The following is a 23,316-nucleotide window of genomic DNA, read 5'->3' as shown; positions in this document are numbered from 1 at the left end:
CTTTTTCTTTATCTTTTTCATTGTAATTTAATTTTTCGATTCATTGCAACTTTAACTGCCACAATCAATTATTAAGTTACTTTTACTCTTAATAATAATTTCCGAATTGTTGACAAATTTTATTTTGATTAATGCAAAAAATAGTACGCAAAATTAATAATCAGTAGATGTTATAAATGGTATTTAGCAATTTAGATACACGTCGGAGTACGTGAAACCGGAAAATTCTTTCAAATGTCGCTCATTATTTTTTAAATGCAAATGTTATAACCGTTGTCCTAAGTCAGATTCGCTTTACTAACATACAAATAAATTAATGTAGTAGCATATGAAAATGATAAATTATTAAGAATTTCAAATATAATTTAACATTGTATAATAATGCATAATAATTTAATATTGGGCACGTGTTAGTGGGTATCGTGTTGATGAGTTAGGTTCGTAAAGTGATATGATAACTGATAATAAGTATTACTATAAATTACGAACGCTTCAAAACCTCAAATTTTATACACTCTTGCATAATTATTATAATAAATCAAGATCGTTATATTATGTAAGATAATCATTTAACTTAAATTACAAGTTTTTCATCGGTAAACAGTATGAGCGGTAGAGTTAATAAAAGTAGATATATATATATATATATATATATATATATATATATATACAAGTGGTATAAATAAGTTAATGTAACATACACAATTTAAATACTTATGTGAAAAATTTGCGTTGCATCGCTGATCTTTCTACGTGTGTATATAATCTGAATTATGATTCGTTGTCCGAATTTTCTTACTTGCTCACATCCGTTCCTCTTAATTACCGTCACAACATTATTGTATAATATATATCTCCTTTTCACACTCTTTTACAAAATTGTTAATCGTTGAACATTAATTTAATTATCATTGCAATTATCTTAGTAGTAGTTTTTTCTTCATAATGTGCAATAAATTTTTATTACTTTAAATAACATGATATAAAATTGTTTAAATTCCATTATAAAGAATTTAATACTTACTTAAGAAAAATTTATAATTTTATAAATAAAGTATATTGTTCTAAATTTTTTTTTTCTTTGTTTATAATTTTGGTTAATTGTATTAATTTAATAATACATTGCTTAACTGTGAAACACATACTTTGTTAAATGACATTAATTAATTTATATCTGTACGAATAATTGCATTTAAATGATGAGCTAAATTTAATAAATAATCTCTTTAGAATGCAACGTATAGATGTAGAATAATATTTTGATATGGGAAAGTCTTTGCAGTAGAATACGTTTCAGTAATATACGTATACAGGGAGTCTAAACATAGGTATTTACATGACAGTAAATTTATAAAACTGAAGAATTGATCTAATATTTTTAATAAAAAATTGAAAAATCGAAGCCATTTTTGTTAAAAAATTCAACATTTAAATCAATATATTTAGTAAAACAAAAAATTTATATACAAAAATTTATGTTAATTTAAATGACACTCTATACCCATTTACAAATCAATTTCACACGTACTGATAAAAAAATTTAATTTATATTTATTTATATATATATTTTTATAATAATACAATATACACTATATAATATAGTTTTACTATATAGAGAAGAAAAAATTGGATAATGACTTTTTAATTAGTCACTAATATTAATTATTTACTTATATTAAATTTATTATAGAATACACTGTATTATATTATACATGTTTTTGCAAAATAGACATATAACAGATAAATATATGAATGCATGACAATATAAATATATATTTAAAAATTCATCAATTCAATTAATACATTATTAGCAAATAATGAAAAGTGCCGGAGATAAGAAATGACAAATTTTCTACAACTTTTCTAATGAATTTACTAGGATTAAAATTTTGAAAAGTGAGTGAAAGAAACTGTTAGTATTCGTCATTAGTCTTTTTTTCAATTGGAAAGCAGAAATAAATAAAAGTTATACGAATGTTTGAAGCTACAGTAATTCAAACCGATATTCGTTATGAATTGATAAATAATCCTTATCCTTAAAATGTTTGATCGTAATTTTAATTTGATTCATTTATAGAATCGCTAGTTTTAAATATATGTACAACGAAAATGAATGTAGAACGATTCTTTACAGTAAGTTCATTTGATTTACATCAGATTTTCATAAATTCATAAATTTAATTTTTAATGCTATTTTTAGTTTGTAATAAAGTAAATATTTGTCAATTTATCAATATCTCTAATTTAATAACACATAACATACTTTATAAAAAAATTAGTTAATTTGAAAAATGCTTCATAAAATTTTGAATTATAGATTACAACTTATAGCAGTTTAGAAAATTAACCTATACAAATCCATATAATAACTTGTACCCCTGTTTCACTTCCCTTACGCATTTTCACAAATTCCCATTATTGATTCCGCACACTCAAGATCGAACTGCAGTTTATTTCATAGTCTATTTAAACTGCTTTAAAAGAAATGAGTAACGAAATTAAAATAGAGAATCTAAAACTATGCAGAATCGATAATCATTAATTTAATAAAAATTAATGAAAAAATGATTAATTATGTTATAAGCATGCGATCTCAAATAATTTATTCAGTCGCTGGTGTAAATAAATTTACGTATTTATATATTATTATTGTTTTTTGTGAATTTCTTAATTTATTTTACAATTAATATAATTTTTATTTCATCAATTAATTAAATTTACTAATATTTTATATCATTGTCTCTTTAACATTTTTTACATCTCTTTCTTTTATCTTACTTACATCCAGCGCTTTCACAAAATTTTTATTCTTTGGAAGATCACTCCAGTCATATACGCTTCCTTCCATAATACCTCGACATTATGTCTCTTTCTCTCTCCCTCTCTCTGTCTGTCTGTCTGTTTGTCTGCCTGTCTGTCTTTCTCTCTCTCTCTCTCTCTCTCTCTCTCTCTCTGTCTCTCTATCCAGTTGTAGAAATGTAATTTATTGAATATTATAAATACTAAATTTTATTAATTAATTAATAATGCTTTATGCATAGCGATAGCGTTTTCACAAATGCATAGAAAAATTTTTTGCGTATGTAGAAAATACATTAAAATCGCTATCATAATTAATATAAAAAAGAAAAAGTATATAAAATATTATACCATAATCAAATAACTTCAATTAAAAATAGTCTTTCCTTGAGGACCAATCTACAGTTTTGTAAAGTCTATAAAATTTATAAGCATTTCTACGGACATTATAAATTGTAAAAATTCATTTAAAAGCTGTTTGAAACTCTTAATTCGCATCAATCAACCAATTTGCTGTTTAATGTTTTGACGAAATAAAAATTAAGACGAAAAAAATTAATGTAAACAATTTTGATATAATTTATTATCTATAGTTTTTTATTTCATATAGATATAAACAAAATTTAGAGTATTTTATTTCTGGGTGAAATTCATATTATTAACATTTATATAGCTCGATTGTCATTGCTATATATGTGATTAAAAATATGACATAATTTCCTATTGATATATTTATTTTAATTATATTTTAAGCATATAATAAATTTTTAATAAACTGAATAATAATCAGTTTTCATAAATGTTTAATAATATAAATACTTGCATATATTATATACAAGCGACATTCTTATGCTTAAAGGCTTATATATATATATATATATATATATATATATATATATGGTAAATTTAAGATTGACAAATTTTTTTTATACATTAGGCTCTTTGAATCTCCCTTTCTATTCCCATCTCTCTCTTTCCTTGAATTTTAAATTAAAATTTAAAATATACACGTATCTGAACAATTTATAAGAAAAAATTCTTATAAAAAAATTAAAAGTTAAGATAATTTAATGTTCTTTAAATACTATATTAGTTCTTTATATACTGTAATAAAATTATATAAATAATTATCAATACTGAGTTGGATTTTATATTTAATTATATGTTTATTTTATTATGATTTACAAACTATAACTTGTGTAAAACTACATTATTAATAACTATTGCGATGTTAAATTAATAAATTATGTATGTATTTATGCATTTTATTAAGAATTGAATTTCAATATCGTATCATTAGAATGTTTAAGTAGTATTTAAACTAGGTAGTGACAGTATTTATATAATACAATCATGCTCCAACATTTATTTTCGAATTTTGGTAAAATCAAAAATAAATACTTCAGTATTAAATAAATATAGAAATTATTTGAAAAAATACTCAGAATAAATTATTTATAATTTCCTAATTATTTTGATAAGAATAATAATTTAATAGCATAAATAATTGTAATAAAAAGTTCATATAATAGTTAATAATAATAAAAAATGTGTAATAATTTAACTACTCGGATGATATTCAAATATTTTAATAGCATATATTTAAATAAATTTATAATTACAGTAACATTACTAATAGCATAATGAACTCTCGCAGTATAACCTTTTAACTACATACATTATGAACAAGAAACTCATATAAGTGCTAAATTATAAGATATCTTTTATAAACTATAAAATTGAACATCAATTAAATGACTTAATTAGTAATAAAAATTTGAGCATTTAACGACAATTTAAATACTCGCTAGTACCTTAATTCTGACAATTGTATTTCCATAGACGAAATAAAACATACTGATGACTAACTAATAATTTTTAAATTGTAAGATTCTTTTATGAATCACAAATCCCATTCTTATTAAGTAATTGAATATATTCATATATTTATTATATTATTTAATATAAAAATTAAGAAATTGAAATTTTTAATATGTTATTGTGTACAGCGATACTTTACTTTTACAAAATTTGATCTATTAGGTAAATATTAAATAATTTATTGATTCTATTGAAGTATGATGACGTAAAAGAATTGTGAAGTTACTTTGACAACTCTCATTGAAAAATAGCCTACAAATTTATTCTCCATAAAAGTGGTTAGGCCCATAAATAAGGAAACTCGATGCTGTTATTGGCATATCATACATGTAGAATGCTAAAGCCGAGTTATTTATTAACGTTAATTAAGTGCTAATCAATTTATTATCCTTAGATTAAGTAGATAAAACGATGATAAAGTTGAGAAAAATAGTAATGATAATTAAATAACGTCATTAAGTTAACAGCAAGACTTTGAATTGAAAAAAGCGAGTTTCACCCTCCTATGCAATCAAAGAAACGAAGTACGTGCGTGATAAAATTTTGTCAGCTGAGCGCGTCGCATAGCTAGCTCCCCCGACTCGTGGATATTGATCCAGCTGACGTCTGCGTATGTAGACCTTCCGGGAACGTAGTACAAAGGGTGTCGCTGCCTCTGTCTCCTTCACGCTTGCTCCGACAGTTGTACTCGTAACCGTGCGCGGTATAATTCGGCAGGAGCTCAGACTTTGTCGATAACAGCAGTAGAAGCAGTCTGCTTTACAAAAGCAAGAAATACACACGAGAGCGCGAGGGACTTTTAGATGATTCAGCAGAGATCGGGACAGCGACTAGGCACTTTTAGCGAGTTCAGTTAATTTCGCGAAAAGATTATTCGCATGATGCAATGGACTTGTCCAGTCGGCAGATTCGAGCCAGAAGTTCGAGGAGGCGACGAGGATCCGATTCTGTATCTAGAGAATGGCCTTTGAGCCCAGGATCCGCGGACGGGTGCGATGGCCAGGAGCAGGTGTCCGCGGTGACGAACGACTTTGGCAAGGAACCAAGTTCGAGGAAAGAACGACACGCTGTTCGCTAATGGAAGTATAATTCGTTGGGATTGGCGGTAGCTAGCGCGAGAGGACAGAATCGATTACTTTTACTTGGTAAGGTGACAGACCGTCGAAGCTTGGTTGACACCTTCGTCTATACGAACAGTGAAAGACGAGTCGGAAACACGAAGTGTCAGCCATTATCTTTGCGACTATCACACAGATTGTAGAACAATACTGTGCTCGCGTCTTTCTTGTTGACAGTCAAACGGAATGGTTAGGACGAGATGCAAACGTTCCTCTTGTCTTCGGCCACGGCAAAGTCGTAAGTGTATCGTGCTTTAACGTCTCCAGTTTTCGGATTTCCTGATATTACAATACGGATGTATAACACGGAATCATCACAACTTTATAAAATAACATTGCATCATTAGTAATTTCTTCCTTTATGGCCATGCGATTTTTGTACTATCGCCTCCTCGTTACGCGCTCTTAATCAACATTTGCCAACTCCATCCGCGACTCTTATACAACTGACCAAAACCACATTATGAAGATAAAAAAACGTTTCGTTGTGTTTATTTTTTTTATTATAATTTCTTTGTTCCTCGTTTTCTCCAACGACGAGATTATGCGGAGTCTCCAGCTTTCAATTCTGAGTCAATCTATTCACAGGGATATATCTTGTTACCAAAAACTTTCAACCAAAGACAGTTTTCCACGATTTGACATTCATAAAGGTAATTTCCAAGTAAACTCAAAACAAAAAAAACTTCTACTATAAATGCCATAATAATATTGACGAAGCAACTTTTCCCTTTAGTACTAATATTTATATCATATTTGTCATATACATAATATTCATTTTTATTATGTAGTAAAATTATCAATTGTTAAAAATATTGCATTTATAAAAATAAAGAATGTGACGTTATTTATGTTTATGTTAGGTCAAAGTTATTGAATATTGATTTATTTTTCTAAAAACAATTCATCGGTTGAATTTCTACGAATTACATCTTTCAAAACATAACTCTTAAAATTAAATTAAGAACATAAATGTATATACTCCTGTAAAGAAGTTAATCTAAACATTAAAAACATTTACATGATGTGATATTATTTTTCCCTTTTAAAAATTTGTATTTAAGAAAAATAAACTGTAACTTATTAATTTGATAAAAAAAAATTCTGATCTTTGTTATTTAATATATTACAATATCTAGATATTGTATTATATTAAATCTTTTTCCAACCATTAATCTAAACATTTTTTTTTCTAAAAAAGCTTTAATTGAACATATTTGTCAATTCGAAAATATATTCCTTGATAGTTAATTCTCAATTAATAAATCCAAGTTAAATTGTTAATTAAAAATCTCGATTAAATTCTCGTTTAAATCGCGATTTAAAAATATACACCAAATGTGTAATTCCGACATATAACGAGAACAATGATGTACTGCTAAATTTGTATTATAAGTCTTATAATTTCACATGTTTTGAAAAGATTTTGTTTCACAAACATGTACAATGAATGCTATCCAATTTAATCATTATTATAAAGAATATATTATTAAAAAGACTGTTTGCAATCTTTATTGGACTTCTTTATTGGACATTTTATAAATTAAATTAATTTTACATTACTCTCATAAATTTTCAAATTTCACTTTAAGATTAATATTGAAATATTGAAAAAATATAGAATAATAATAAAGCTTGAATTGGATCTATATAATATTATATTATAAATAATATTAATAAAATGATTAAAATTATTTTTTATAATACTTAATACACTAACATGTGTATATTCAACGACAAATTAATTTTTAAAACTCTTAGACTGTATTCAACATTTACAATTTATACTTTTATTTATACTTAAGTTCAAAACAAAACATATTTAAAGTAATATAGAAAAAGAGAAAAGTATTGTATGCAAATTTACTTTTAATATGTATTTAGAAAATCAATGAATACATATAAAACATTCTAAATATAAGTATAATTTTTTTCACACAATTAATATATTGTTAATTAATAGACTGTGAAAAATAGTTTATTTTTCATATCAGCAGCTTCTATGATATAAGGTTTTTTTTAGATGCTTGTATTGCCAATTGTATTTTAATTAAATATAATTGAAGTTAATTGAATATAATTATATTCAGTTGTATGATAGTTTATCTTTAATATTTCATCATTATATTATAAATATATTTTAAAACTTATCTGTTTGCTTGAAAAAAATTGTTGGCAAAATTTCTTTTAAATAATACGCTTTCAGTAAACTCTAGAAAATAGAATCATTTATTTATTTATTAAAATTATAGTATAAAGTATATATGATTTGTACTATATTAAAATATAATGATAAGTTTATTAAACATAAATATTGTAAAATATATTTTCATTTGTATTAAAAAGAAGGAAAATAGAAGAAGAAAGGAATAGATGTTTATGATATGAATTTGTCATGCATCACGATTTATGATACAACTGAAAAATGAACGAATTTACGTTTATTATTAGTCGTACAATATAATTTATTACATTATGAGTTGATGAAATAAATTATATTTTTAAATAAGGTATGACTAAGAAGGTTGTTTTTAAAGCATTTTTTTCACTCGGCCTAATGCTATAAATTTTCATCGTTTTTAGTATAATTTTACTAAATTTGTACAGTGAGATAAATAATATAACTAATCAATAAAACTAATAAAAATGTATTACTTTGCACGAGAAAAAAGTTTATAATATAAAGAATAAAGAAACACATTTCACCAATTGTACGCAAGATGATTATATACAATATATTATACAGAGTGCTCTCTCCATTACAATCAATTTGACAATTTATATATTCAATGTCACTCATAATTTTCGTTTCATTGCTACTTCCGTGAAATTTTAAATAGCTCTTTCATCTTTCAGATAACATAAACGATTGAAATGAAATCTTGGGATTATAAATAATTAATATATTTAAATACGTATAAAACATTAATTAATGTATAAAAAGTATCTAATACTTTTTTTAATTATTTACTAATAATTATTATAAAAATTATTTTGATTTATATATAATTGAGTTTGTGGCTACACAAATGTAAGATCAAAAATTAATATAAGGCGCAATATAACTTTTAGTAATATTTATAATATTTACAAGTTACCGTACTTAATGTTTGGCATATAATGTTTCTCGTGATTGCCTCATACATCACTTCTTTTTCTTCTCGGTTCTCCTTGAATAATTTACCGAGTACGAAAACTCCGTTTATTACGCAGCTGTTTTATGACAAAATGCAATTGTCTTTGTGGCTGTGTTTTTATCCGGAACATGTACATGACTTTACCGCTACACAGAATTTAATGAAATTAATTTTATTATATAATGTTAAACAAATAGTTAATATTGAAAATTTGTTACTTAAATATAGTACATATATATATAAAACAACTTTTAAATATTAATATGGAAGTTATTAATTATACTTAATAATTCTAAATAAATGAGATTTTAGAAGAACAATATATTATCATATCTAAACTACTTTCGATTTTTTAAATATCTTTTATGTCCCCTCAATTATCAAATATTCGTAAAATTTCTTCCTGTCGTCTTATTTCACTCTCAAATCACTATATCAGAATTTTAATCCAGTTTCCAGATCGTCATTATGTTATCAACAATTAATTTCACTAAACGTGCATCGAAAAAGATCAATATTTTCGATTTTCTGCACGTATATTTTAATATCAAGTATTTTTTATAAAAATATTTTTAATAAAATTTATAAGATCTTGAAAGGGACAAGCTAAATATAATTAAATATAATTAAATCTATAATACAGTTTTAATTCATAACATAAATATTTTGAATGGTATATTAGTTAAACACTTTAATTCTTAAAAAGTAACAACATCACAATATCACCAAATATTATCGAGTTATATATTAAGGACATGGCTAGCTTCTTAATGTAGACAAACTAATTTATTAATGATTTGATAATTAAAAATTTTTTTAATTACTTTTCGTAGAAAAAAATATTGTAGAATAATACATAGTGTCTTGTGCAATTTATAAACAGCAAACTTGGTGAGCTTTAAAATTTATTTATACATATATAAATCAATTCATAAAATTATAACGTTTATAATTCAAATATGATAAGTAAAATGTGTGTATACTAAGTAATTATAATTCAATATTTTGTGATTTAATAAAATCCTATAATAATTGTTGTGCATAATGGTTTTTAATTTTAACAAAATATTTGTACATTGAAGTTTACTTGCTACAAGGCTAGCGAATGTTCTTATCAGTATTTGTGTATTCACTTCATATATTCAATGTATAGAGCAAAATGCAATAAATAATTTCTATACATACCCAAATTCGTACATTAATACAACTACTTAAAATATTTACTAGTTGTATATAGTTAAAAAGTTACCATATGCACATCCAAAATAACAATAAATAATTATCAATACATAAACTAAAAATAATAATTACATCTAAATTTATGTTAATGAAATTAAAATCTAATAAGTTAAGGTATTTTATAACTAATCATTTGTAGTTGTTGTTTTAATTTTCATAATATGATTCAATGAGAAATATAATTAAGATGATAAAAATACAAAAGAAAATAATATAATTAGTAATTAGAATTAAATTAAAATTAAATTACAAGAAATTACACAGTAGTACTTGAAAGTAAAAATAATAGAAGATTAAATGACGCAACATGAAGGAAATCATTAGAATAATTTATAGAATGAATATTAAAAAGAAGAATTTGTTGTAGAAAATATAAGATTAGCAGCTGGAAGGAACATATTTTTCCATGAAACGTCGTGTTTCGGAGAATTGGGACATGCAGAACTCAATTACCGTCAGGCATGTGCCGTCGAATCAGCTGCTCGTATGAATCCAAACATGTTAGTGAACCTGCTGTTCCTCAGCCCTTCATCGCCTTCCAATCGCACGAGTTTAATACTGGAAAAATTACTTGAATACGAAAACGTGAGAGTCAATCGGGTCCAGATAAACGAATATGTCATGGGCACGCCGATCGAACAATGGTTTGCTATTAATATTTTGGAAACTAGCAATTGGCCCAGGAGTCATATGTCCGACATCATGAGGTTCCTTACACTCTGGAAATACAGCGGTATTTATTTGGATCTTGATGTCGTCGTTACCAGGTGAATCAAATTTTTTTCTTGAAGCAATCATCCAAATTTTTAAAAATTAAATCTTCAGATATATTAAGTGAAATATTAATGAAGTTATAACAATCGTTGATGTTATAAATTTTTGTATTTTGTAAAAAATATTATAATGATTGAAGACATGAAATTTTTGTTAAAAAATATATAATCTTAAAAGTAGAGAATTCGATACTTCGCATTTTTTATAGCATAAGTTTTCTCTAAAATAGGGAAAAAAAAGGAAACAAAATTTCAATTTACTCACAGCTGCTGCCTATGTTGTCACACTTAACATTTATACATAGTTATAATGCATAAGAGTTTTTAAAATTTATGTTATTTTTCTAACAGAAAACTAGAAATAAAAATGATCAAAAATACGGTTGGATTTATATAAAAATAAATATTATATTAAAATTATAATTAATATTAACAATGAGTAGGGTTGTTGTGAACTAATGCGTGAATAAATAATACATACATTTATCAATAATACCGACTTGTAATTCGAGTGTAGTTCAGATTAGATTAACAACTGATCGATCATCTATAATTTCTACAATAATTTATAATATGAAAAAGATACACAAATGTGTCTATGATTCATGAACTATTACTTGCCGGCAGGTGGAAAAAAGAAAAATTCTCTGGCTTAATTATTTAAGAAACATTGTTTTAAAACATTTAGAACGTTTAAAAGAACATTTAAAACGGATAGATTAGATTGATATTTTTAATAGTCTGCAAACGTAACATCTAAAATTAATCTCACTATATATTTTTAAATGAAATATATATTACTTCGGCTAAAAAATGCCTTAAAACTTAGAGTTTATATTAAATATTAATCTTATTTTTTTTCAATTTCAAATGAATTATTTATATTAACTAAAATTATTTTTCAAATTCAATATAAGATTGTCATTGCAATTCATTGATTTAAAAGAAAAATACAAAAAGACAAAATTGATAAAGAAATTTATTATAGTATAATATTATAATTTAAATCAAAATAAATTAATTTCATCATCTACAGCTCTTTGGAAGATCTAACAGATTTCGCAGGAGCTGAAGATTGGATAGACGTTGCCGCAGGTGTAATTGGTTTTAGTCGAACAGAATTAGGACGAAGTATAGCGAATGCCTGTATTCAAGATTTGATGAAAAACTTTCGCGGAAATCTTTGGGGAAATAACGGGCCTGGCGTCATCACAAGAACATTACAGAAATTCTGTGCAGTTCAGCATGTATGTTGCATACTAAATGTTTTATAATACAATTTCTTTTAACTTATTAATTCTTTATTGATTATCAATGAAAAAAAAACATTATTCATATAAAGATAAAAATAAAATAAAAAATCAAAAGTACAAATTAAAAATTTGTAAATGTAAAAAGTATTCAGTTTTACGATAGTAAACTTTGAACCTAGAATTTTATCTTATATGTAAAAATAACTTCTTTCATTATCAAATAAAGCTTTATTAATTTTTTTTTCATTATTAAAATTTTTTAGAAATGACTGACTTTTTATACAAATACAATTAAAATTGTAATAAAAAAAAACGGAATACTAAAAGACTCGTAGAGTTAATTTTTCATAGTGTGTTATTGCATCGATAAGAACTCTTATCGAGCAGACCTTTTTGAACAGCGTAATTCCTCTATGCATTTTATACATTATCTTTTAATACTTGATTATAAAATGTATTTTTCTTTTAAGGTAAAAGATATGACGTCGATTCATTGTAAGGGTTTTAAGGTGTTTCCGCCTGCTGTATTCTATCCTATATTCTACAAAGATTGGAAAGATTACTTCAGTACGAAAAATATTAATGAAACTATGAATGAGTTGGTAGTAAAGTACCTTATGCGTTAATAGCCGAAAAATATTGCCCCAATGTATACGAAAGCTGCGGCTCTATTTTTTAAAACTGTCTGCGATCGTAATTAAATTAAAGACGTATTATTATTTTAAATTATTAAATAAAATTATTGTACATATTTTTCACACTCGGGTAAGTACAAGTAAAATTAAAAATTGTAAATGATAATGAACTATTAAAAATATAAATTTATCTTCGATATAACATATACCATATAATTTTGCGTTGATCTATGGATGTTTATCTCTATTTATCTATATTAACTTAAATATTAATATGGATTTAAAGATAAATTTTTAATTTACTGACTATGTATTTAATGTTTATTGTAAACAATAAAAATATTGCATTAATTTATAAATCATTTTTTTTCATATCATAAGCTATTTTTAAGTTTCTCAAGTTATTTATATAAATTTAATTAATTCTAAATTTCTTATAAATTCTTTGTTAATTTGAAAAATTAAATCTTCAATTAATATCTAATATGTTGATATTGAGAATATAAATTACCTTATTAATAAACAATAATAACACTCTTAATACTAATTAAATAAAGTTAATGTAATAAGGCATAACGAAATATAATATTTTTATTAACAATATATATAAAGTATGTACGCTGTATCGTATTGCAATGTTTGGGACAGAGATGAGAATTTAATTTTTTTATTACAGTTTATAAAATTAATAATGTCTATCGTACAGTTTCAATACTGTTATAAAGAAAAGAAAATATGTAATATAATAGGTAGAAACTCTTTTAATAGTATTTCTTGAGTAAGGAGACTATGATAATGATTTTGATAACTATTAATAATGCAAATTATATAATATTCTTACTGTAAATACAAATAAAAATAATAAAAAATATTTAGTAACGTTTGCAATTTTGTTAATAAAATTCGTATTTAAAATAAATATTAAAAGAGCATTAATATAAAAGAATCATCTCAATATCAGAATCATTTTATGTAGTTTATTTAACTAGAAAATATAAAGGTCCTATATTAAGATCTTTATATACTAAATGAGAATTAAGTGATTTGACTGAAAAATTTAATTGCGACGTTACTAAGAGTTCTTAGTATTCTTTTTTAAATAATGATGACAGACAATTGGTATAAAATATATAGTATAATTATAATTGTAATATAAATATAGTTGTATAATTTTTATAAAAAAAAATCTATGAAATAAATTTTAATATTTGTATTTGTTATCAATTTCTGAATAATTATTAAAAATTATGTAAAAACTACGTTCCTATGGACTAAATGAAACTGTTTAATTTAGTTTAATTATTTAAAACATTTATAAATCAAAATAGTAATATTTTCTTACATGCGATTATTGTTGTGATTGTTAATTTTATACAAAATAATTTTCATACAGTAATCATAATTACACGGAAATGTATTGTTTTCTATTCATTTTTTACAGTAATAATTGCTAAATAATATTTACTTTTATTCATAAAAACTTATAAACTAAATGTAAACAAAATTACAAAAATTGAGAAGTTAACAGATAATGAATGATTTTTATTATTTATTCAATACTATTATTATATCAGTAATAGTATACTACCATTAAACCAACCAACGTAATGTTAATTATTTCTTTAAATTGGCATTGACTTATGGAAATGAGACTCTTTATACAATTTAACTAGAAATTAGGTTACAGATATACTATTAATATCTTAATAAATTATTGAAAATTCATGATATATAAACATATAAAGAATTATGATAAAATTTTTATAACTATAGCTTTTGTAAGAAAATTAAGATATTTTCAAATACTTTAGCAAATATACTTTCAATTTGTTAAAATAACGAGAATTCAAATAAATTTATTATAACTTTAAAATATATTAAAATATAACTTTATTCAATTTCATGAGATACTACAATTTAAACATACAAACATAATAGTTCGAAATATTCTTTTTTGATTAGTGTTTTAAAACATATGAAACTTTAAGTACTATCAATGTATTAATAAGATAAAAAAAAATTTTTTTAATTACACTTACATTCTTACAATACTTTATTATTTAAGCAATATTTTGAAATTTTTATCAAAATAGTAATACAATCACAATTACGTTAGAAAAATTGTTTACTGAAATCACTATTTACATAATAAAAATATACGTTTTATGTAAAAAAATAATTAGAAATTATCTATACAGAAAGCTTATTATTTATTTTTTCTATTACGTAAATTTCTAGTAGATGAACTTGGAGAAGGCGAAGGCTGTAATCAAATTTAATATTTTTTACATAATTAGTAATATTTGAAAAGATTGATTATAAATTTTTAATTAAAGATATTGTATACATACCTCGCCTTGTTCAATGTCAAAAAAAGATTCATCTAGTGGTGTAAATAATCTTTTCTTTCTAGTTCTCTTTGTAGATGGTGGATCCTTACTAGTACTTTTTGCAGATTTTCTGAAAGACAATAATTATTGTTTTAATAATTAAATTAAATTACTATTAATATATACTAACTTTGATTCAGAGCCAGATAAATCTATTAATGGAATATTATCTATGTTTGGCGTGACAAATTCTTTGTTTTGCTTTGATTTTTCCATTCGATTATTTTCATAGTGATCGTCTTCAGAATTATTTGTAACTTCTGGTATTAATACTTTTGTCTATAATAAAGTATATCAATTGATAGCTAGACATCAATTATTTAAATGCAGTATAACATTTATTTAGTTACCTTTTTTTTTTCTTCTTTTATATTACATCGTGATTTTTTGGTATTTCCTTTAAGAGGAGTTACGTGATTTTCTTTAAGTTCTTGGAATAAATCTTGTAATCTTGTAACCTTTAGTAAATCCAATTATACAAATAATGAATGCAGAATAACAGGAAAAATAAAATGAAATTTAATTGTAATTTTATAAAAAAAAATACCTCTTTTCTGTGAAAATCTAATTCATCATATTGTGATTTAACTAAATCTTCATATTTAGCAACTGTTTCATTTCTATTTTTGGTAAACACTTCTAATTCGTGTTCTGTATCATCTACGCTTTTTTTTAATTCTTCTATTGTTAATTTGTGCTGTTCATTTTCTAATCGCTTTTGTAAAAGCCTGTCTTCAAGACTATCAATTTTGAGTTCAAGAATTTGAATAATTTGCCTGTAGTCTTTTTCTATTTTTTTATTCCGTTCTTCTGTTTTAGTGAGCTGCTCTTTTGATATCGTCAGGTCCTTTAAAATATTTTTCACTTCTATTTCCATTTTTATTATGGCTTCCTCATTAGTTTGTATCAAGTTTTTCATTTCTTTTATAATATATAAATTAAATTAAATTATAATCACTAACTACATTTTATTACATATATTTCTTCATACCTTTTTGTAAACTGGATATTTCATTATCTTTGTCATGCTCGCGAGCAATGGCATCAGTAATTTGGCTTGTTAGATTTTTATCTTTAATATTTTGAGTTTCTATTAAATCCTTAAAATGACTTCTTTCTTTCTCAAATTTTTCAAATACTTTATCCAGTTCTTTATTAATACATTTTTGTAAAAAATTATACATTATTAAAAGCAAATTATAAAATTATTAAATTATAAATTACTATTGTAAATACGTTCAAGCCTACCATTCTGTTTATCAATAATAATTGTATCGAGCTGTTTTTTTATTTCTTCTTTTTTAAGCCTACAATCTTTCAGAACTTCTTTTGTCTCCTCATATTGCTCTTTTATCTCATCCAATTGTTCCATCTACGATGGAAATATTTATTTAAATTAAAAAAAATTATATAAAGATAAAACTCAATGAAACAAATATTAATAAAGAAATTATCATTTGACATAAAAAAAATTCATTAAATAATATCCCTTTTCCAAAATATTTCTAGTTAAAATATAAATACAACATAATAAAACTTATGAAAAAAATTTATCAATTTATATACATACATGTATTTCAGTTTGACAACTGATATTTACAAGTTTCGATTTAACTTTTGTTAAATCTAGATTCAAAGAATTCATGGCTTCTGTTTGAATTTCTTGTTCAACTGTAGTTATAAGATTTTGGTTGTTTAAAATATCTTTTTCTACATCTTCAATTATTAAATTATTAACTCTCTCTGTAACTTTATCCAATTGATTTTTTGTTGTATCAAGTTTACTTTTTAATAATTCAATTTCATTTACTCTTTGATTTAATTTTTCTTTTAGTTGATTATTTTCATGCTGAGACAATTCAAGTCTTAATTTTATTTCTTCAAGAAGTGGTTTAGTTTTTTCTATATTTTGATTATCTTCTTTGATAGTATTTATCTCTATGCATTTATTATTATTTACTAAAAGACATTTTTCAGATAAATTTTTTACTTTTTCTTCTGTTACTGCCATATTTTTCATTTGCTGATCTAATTGTTCTTCCAAATCTTCAATAAATTTACTTTGTTCTGAGGAATATATATTAGCCTGCGTAAGTTGTTCTTCTAAATCGTTTATATGTTCCTTGTTTTCAACTAGCAATTCATTCTGGGTTTTTATTTGATTTTCCAATTTTTGAGCTTGTTCAGTAATGAAAATATATTCTTCTTTGGCTTCATTCAAGAATATTTTCATTGTCTAAGTGGTTCATAAAAAAATTACGAAAAAATATTTCATAAATCAGAATAATTCTTTATAATGTACTTATAAATTATACTTACTTTTATTCTATCATCTTTTTTTTTACAAATTTCGGTTAATTCTTGTACGTAATTATCTGATATATTTTCTCCAGAATTAATACTTCTTTGTGCGGCCAATAGCATCTCATTTGTTCTTTTCGTTTCCTCTTTAGCAACAGCTAATTCAAAAGAAAGTTTTGTTTTTTCAGTTTCTTCAGCATCTTTCAGTTGTTTTAAATCTCGAATAGACTTTTTCATTGTTTCAATTTTTGTTGCAAGACAAGTATTTTCAATTTCTAAATTTTCTAATTCTTTTTTTATGTTACTATCATCTTCTTCATCATCTGATAGACGGGACCGTTTACGACTGTTTAATTGATTTAATTTTTCTTTATAAAATAATTCTATACGATCTACAGCTAATTCACGGAGGTCTTCTTGTTGCTCTTCCATATCTAGCATACGATTTCTTACGAAAAACAAAAAAAAATAGAATCGATTTATAAAAAATAGAAAATAGAAAAAATAGAATTTGGTTTCTTGAACAAAAAAATTTTTTTTTTAAATACAAACTTCCAACTTTCTTCAGATTTCTTTAAAATCTCAATATACATATCAGTCATTTCTTTACGTGTCTGCATATCTTTTTTTAAAATAGAATCTTTTAGGTCTTTAATTTCTTTCTTCAATAATTCATTTTCAATTAATAAGTTTTCATTTATTAAATCATTTTCAGAAATTTCAGATTCCTCTTCAAACACTTCTTCAGCTATTTAGTAAAATATAAAAAAAAATATGAGCTATACAAAAAATAAGTCATTGAAAATTATTTGAATTTACTAATCTTTATATTAATGTGAAGCTTATAAAATTTATATTAAATACAAACTATTTGAAATAAATAATTATAAAATATATGTACATGCTTCTGTCATATCAACAAGTTCTGTATTTTCCCAATCCATATCAGTTTTCAAGTTTTGAGTGACTAAGCGAGAAAATCTTGAATGCGAGTGTCTTCGTTTTACAATTTCAGCATTTTCAATTACAATTTTTTTTGCAATTGCAGAAAAATTAAGAACATTTTGTGTTTCAACATACAAATTAGGTACAGGATTAACATTGACAATTAAAGCTAACTGTTCCTTTCCTAATAAAGCTCTTTGAAATAGCCTTGTTAATTTAGATTCGCGAAAAGGTCCTATCGATTCATTTTTTTGTTTTGTGGAACATTGAGATTCGTAAATAGTTTTTAAACATCTTCCTAAAACTAACAAACTTGTGTTAATATTTTGAGCTTCTTTTAATCTTTCACCAACATTTAAAGTCTTTTTCAAACGTTCAGAACCAGCTAAATCACAAAATGTGAACCTATATTAATAAAAGTAATAAAATTAAATATTAAAATACAAAAAATAAAACTAATCAAGGAAGAAACTTACATGCTCACTTCTACAGAATTTGGATCGTGTTCATATCTATATTTTAATAATTTAATTGTAAATATGCAATGCGATCTTGAGCTTCTTGAATTTAATGCAGTGGCTGCAATTTTTAAATTATACTGTCCAGCCATTAGTACTTGATAAGCTTCAGCACCAGAATTAACATTAATACTTTTTAAGCCTTTAATATAAGCTCTACCTCTACAATCTGTTACTAATTTCAAGGGAGGTTGTTTTCTTTGACAATCATTCCATAAAAGATCATAAATGGTTTCGTTATAGATTTCTGCAAATGATATCCATACAGAATAATATCCATTGTAATTTTGACTAGGTCTTATTGGTGATTCTTCTTGGAGTAATCGTTGCATTTGTTTATAGATTCTTACATGATAGTTTTTATCTTCTGAATTAAAAGTAAGTAGTTTCATCTTCAAATCCATTTCATGAAGACGTTCATGATTATTAAGAAAAACAACATCGCATAAATTTACTGGTTTATAATACGGTACTTCTCGTGGATTAATATTACTGAAAACAAATTCAATTCCACGAGGAATAATTCCTGGAGATTCAACTGTTCCTTGTAAAGTATAAGTTTTTCCAGAATTAGTAGTACCTAAGTTAAATAAAAACATATAAAAATTAATTACTAGAAAATATGTTAATTTTTAAGTAATGAAAACACAAACCATAACTCATTACAATTGAATTCTGACCACTTAAAAATTTAATCATTTGTGGTTTAACTGCTTCTTCAAACAATTGTAGCTGCGAAGTCTTTGGTCCAAATGTCTGTGTAAATATAAATTTTCTACTCACTGTATCATTCATTTTAATTTTTTTCAAACAGCTAGTATTATTATCAAGTGAAGGCATTTTTGTAAGTAATGTAGTTGAATTCAAAATTGTGTAAACATTTGAAAGTTCTGGTGTAATTTTCATTTTAGCAGGGTAAGGTTTCATGCGTAAAAATACTTTAATTGTTTGAATTATTGATGCATTAATACTTCTTAAATTTTTATCTCTATTTTCTATTGATTCATCTTCTTTCTCTTCTTCCAATGAAGATATTAAATTTCTTTTTGATTCTTGTGATGGAAATGGACGTTGTCCATAAGCTAGTATACTTGGGTCTCTTCCATACAGGTAAGACATGTCACCTCCTATCGATTCATTCTCCGATGACTGGGTACTGTTTATAGGATTCATCTAAAATATAATAAACTTAAAATAAACTTTAATTCAATAATTATTCCTTAATGTATTATATCCTGTATTTATATATTGTCAATTGATAAATTAAATATCATCTAGTTTTTAATTAAAAAAACAAGTCAATTACATTAAAATCAATTCATCTATAATATAAAATATGCATAAAATAAATAAAATCAATGTTATTTATTTTAATAATATACATAATTCATAATCTGTCATTTAAATAAGGCTATTTTCAATAGTTCAAAAATTTTTAAATATTTTAAAATTATCTATGCGTGTAGTATTTTAAATATAAGAACAAATTAATTAATAATTTATATATATATTTCTTACAGGGAACTATTTTATTATTAAAATTAAAGTAAAACACTAAAAATTCAAAATTATAATAAAAATTATAAATAATTATAAATTATAAAATTTGTTTAATGATCAATATATTAAAAATAAAAAATATTATAAAATGTATTTATAATGTAAATACATCACTCTAATATTAACATAAATACTATCATTGTATTTTGATAATTATAGAAAAATTTAATATCTAACACTAAGGCAAGTTCAAGCTAGTTTTACAATGACGAATTTACACCGAATTAATATATATATATACAAAAATGTCTATATTTCAAATTCATTATCAAATTCACGTTTTACATTTCACGATTAAAAATTTATCAACTTATAATCATAGTACATATTAATATACTTATAATATAACATTAATTTTCATGTATCATTATGAAAACAACTATTATTATACTTTTGATAGCATTCATTGAATACTGATCACAGTTCAAAAGAAATAAATTTTTATTTTTTTGAATTAATTGTATAAAAATATTTATACTAATAACGATCTCATTTTATTCAATAATTTAGATAAAAATTATATGGGTAATTTAAGTAAAAATGTCTTTTGGTATTTATTAAAGACTTCATTAATTAATATATGAACATATATTATAAATAAAAATGTCCGCTTTTTCTTACTTTTTCATCTTGAAAATTAAAAAAAATCACAAGTTTTCAAAATAATAGAGGTCACTTAGGTTATTTTGGTTCATTCAAAAGAACAAACATAATAATTACATTATAATTTACCAACCTTGTGATTAATATTATAAAAATTATATGAAGTATCGCCCATGTAATCCAATTAAAAGTAATACATTCTGTTAAACTATTTGTTAATAGTTAATATTTGTTGAACAAAACTTCTGCTTTAACTCAAACGGTTTTTCTTACGTTTAAAATCCACCGACGCTTAATATTTCCGCCATTGGCATTGCAGATCACGTGCAATTAATGTCACTGAATCAGATTGGTCAACGGTTTACCGTATTATTCAAATTAAATAAAAATAATTATTTAATTATCAATTTCTTAGCGTCTTACTTTACAAATAACTTTTTAATAATTATATATTTACATAGTAATTTTATTTTATACTATAAATCATTTTTAACCATGTTTCACTTAAATTATATAAAATCGCTAAAAAATTTAAAAATATATTCAATTTATTATTATAATAATACATAACATTTTAGTGGAATTGATATTTTTCGTCTGATATAAAAGAAATAAAAATACATTTGATAGTTAAAATATTTTGAGCATTAATTATAAAGGCCTTCTTGAATGAAGTATAAAATAAAAAAGATACATTCGAAAACTATAATCAGTATTATTTTTCAGTATTAAATTACAATATAAAACCTGTTAATGCTTAAATAAATATACTAAATTATAATAAATAATACTTCAAGATTAACTAAGATTCTATTGCAGGAATATAGTACTTTATTTGTAAATAGTTTTCTAAATTTAAATTTATATTAATTACTGTTTCATTAAGAATGTTGCATTTTATTGCAGTAGGATGTACAGCTTCCCATGCTAGGAAAGCATGAAATTTTTTAATATCTACACTTGCTGATATTTCATTATTTGAAGTACAATCAAGTACTGTAAGATTAGGAAAATGTACAGTAATTGTAGCAGCATTTGTATCAACTTTAAATGCAAGTACACCATTTGTATCAGCTGACAATATAAGAATTGGACTCATACTTTTTATTCTTTCCATCACACTTCTTAAATGCTTAAATTGAGGCATTTCTAATGATATCTGAATAAATAATCAAAACAATTAATGTTGAAAATATTATTTTAGCATTAATCACATAATAATATTGATAATAGTAATAACATTTAATATTAAAAATTATGTAACTACTAAAACATCCTTACATCATATCGTTCAATATTTGGTTCATTATATTCACTCCATTTTTTTTGTGGAATAATAGTTACAGGCACATCATGAATACACAATCGAGATTCAGCACTAATGGAAGACAGTTCAATATCAAATGTAAGACAAGGTTGTTGTTTATTAGTTAACTTTATTTTGACACTTCTTGCAACTGTTTTTAATGAAGTTACACTCTTTGCAAGCATTCCTGTATTCAGTTCCATATAAATTTCATTAAATTCTACTGACTTTCCAGCAACCAAGTAGTCTACAAAAAAGTGATTTTTATCTAATTTGGTCCAAACCATTGCCATAGAATCATCAGCAATATTAAAATAAATGGAATTTTGAGTTAATCGAAGAACACACTGCTTGGACATTCGTGCGACAGTATTTGCAACATCTATGAATTAATAATTAATTAAAACTACAAATATAATATATGAAAACTTATAACTCACTCGTAAAATCTCTCATTGATCCAGCATCATTCATTTTACATTTAAATTTCATTATGAACAATATAGGTTAACTTGTAGATGTAAAATTGATAATCTCAAAGTTTTAAAAATTGTTATAAATTCAACAATCCTGTAAACAGTGAACAAAAATTAATTCTATAAATTTTACGAAAACATTATGTTTGCAATTAATTAACAAAAATATTTTATAGATAATGCAATACTTAAATTCCATATATTTTTTTGTATTTTACGAAACTAAATTTTGGCGCGAATAAGTTAGGTTAGAATGTAGATTGGTTTGTATTTTTTGAAGAACTGAGTTTTTTAATAATAACACATTTAAAAATTACCGAATAATTAAACAAATTTTTTATTATACTTTAACAATTACGACATAATATTATTATCAAATACT

At 23.8% G+C, this 23,316-nt stretch overlaps 3 protein-coding genes across 4 annotated transcripts; 1 reads left to right on the top strand and 2 right to left on the bottom strand.

Moving 5' to 3' along the window:
• Positions 1-6,014: 6,014 nt before the first annotated feature.
• Positions 6,015-12,915, top strand: LOC105359116 (lactosylceramide 4-alpha-galactosyltransferase-like). The gene is given in 5 exon segments (XM_011495601.1): positions 6,015-6,451; positions 10,542-10,941; positions 11,984-12,194; positions 12,671-12,796; positions 12,799-12,915. Coding segments are annotated over 5 exon segments (1,008 nt in total). The 5' UTR covers positions 6,015-6,261; the 3' UTR covers positions 12,880-12,915.
• Positions 12,916-15,019: 2,104 nt separating this feature from the next.
• LOC105359115 (kinesin-like protein KIF20A) lies at positions 15,020-21,448 on the bottom strand. 2 transcript variants are annotated; one of them, XM_011495599.1, is made up of 14 exons: positions 21,286-21,447; positions 19,643-20,162; positions 18,948-19,569; positions 18,428-18,876; positions 18,079-18,274; positions 17,545-17,974; positions 16,796-17,461; positions 16,474-16,597; positions 16,217-16,375; positions 15,773-16,146; positions 15,576-15,683; positions 15,356-15,504; positions 15,187-15,295; positions 15,020-15,098 (listed from the first exon to the last, which is right to left on the bottom strand). In XM_011495599.1, exons 1-14 carry the CDS (start codon positions 21,325-21,327, stop codon positions 15,042-15,044), a joined length of 4,005 nt encoding a protein of 1,334 aa, XP_011493901.1. In that variant the 5' UTR covers positions 21,328-21,447; the 3' UTR covers positions 15,020-15,041. The 2 variants fall into 2 exon arrangements, with proteins under 2 accessions (XP_011493901.1, XP_011493902.1); XM_011495600.1 differs by lacking the exons at positions 15,020-15,098; positions 15,187-15,295 and having other exon boundaries at positions 15,427-15,506; positions 15,577-15,683; positions 21,286-21,448.
• A 468-nt stretch (positions 21,449-21,916) lies between these two features.
• On the bottom strand, positions 21,917-22,975 carry Hus1-like (Hus1-like checkpoint clamp component). The gene is made up of 3 exons (XM_011495598.1): positions 22,899-22,975; positions 22,434-22,840; positions 21,917-22,311 (listed from the first exon to the last, which is right to left on the bottom strand). The coding sequence occupies exons 1-3, from the start codon at positions 22,948-22,950 to the stop codon at positions 21,955-21,957; spliced, it is 816 nt and encodes a 271-aa protein (XP_011493900.1). The 5' UTR covers positions 22,951-22,975; the 3' UTR covers positions 21,917-21,954.
• Between the last annotated feature and the right edge of the window lie 341 nt (positions 22,976-23,316).

This window comes from Ceratosolen solmsi, unplaced genomic scaffold, assembly GCF_000503995.2.
Source record: "Ceratosolen solmsi marchali unplaced genomic scaffold, CerSol_1.0 scaffold11, whole genome shotgun sequence".
NCBI classification, from domain to species: Eukaryota; Metazoa; Arthropoda; class Insecta; order Hymenoptera; family Agaonidae; genus Ceratosolen; species Ceratosolen solmsi.
The sequence above is the reverse complement of the archived record's forward strand: the minus strand, read 5'-3'. Positions and strand labels throughout refer to the sequence as shown.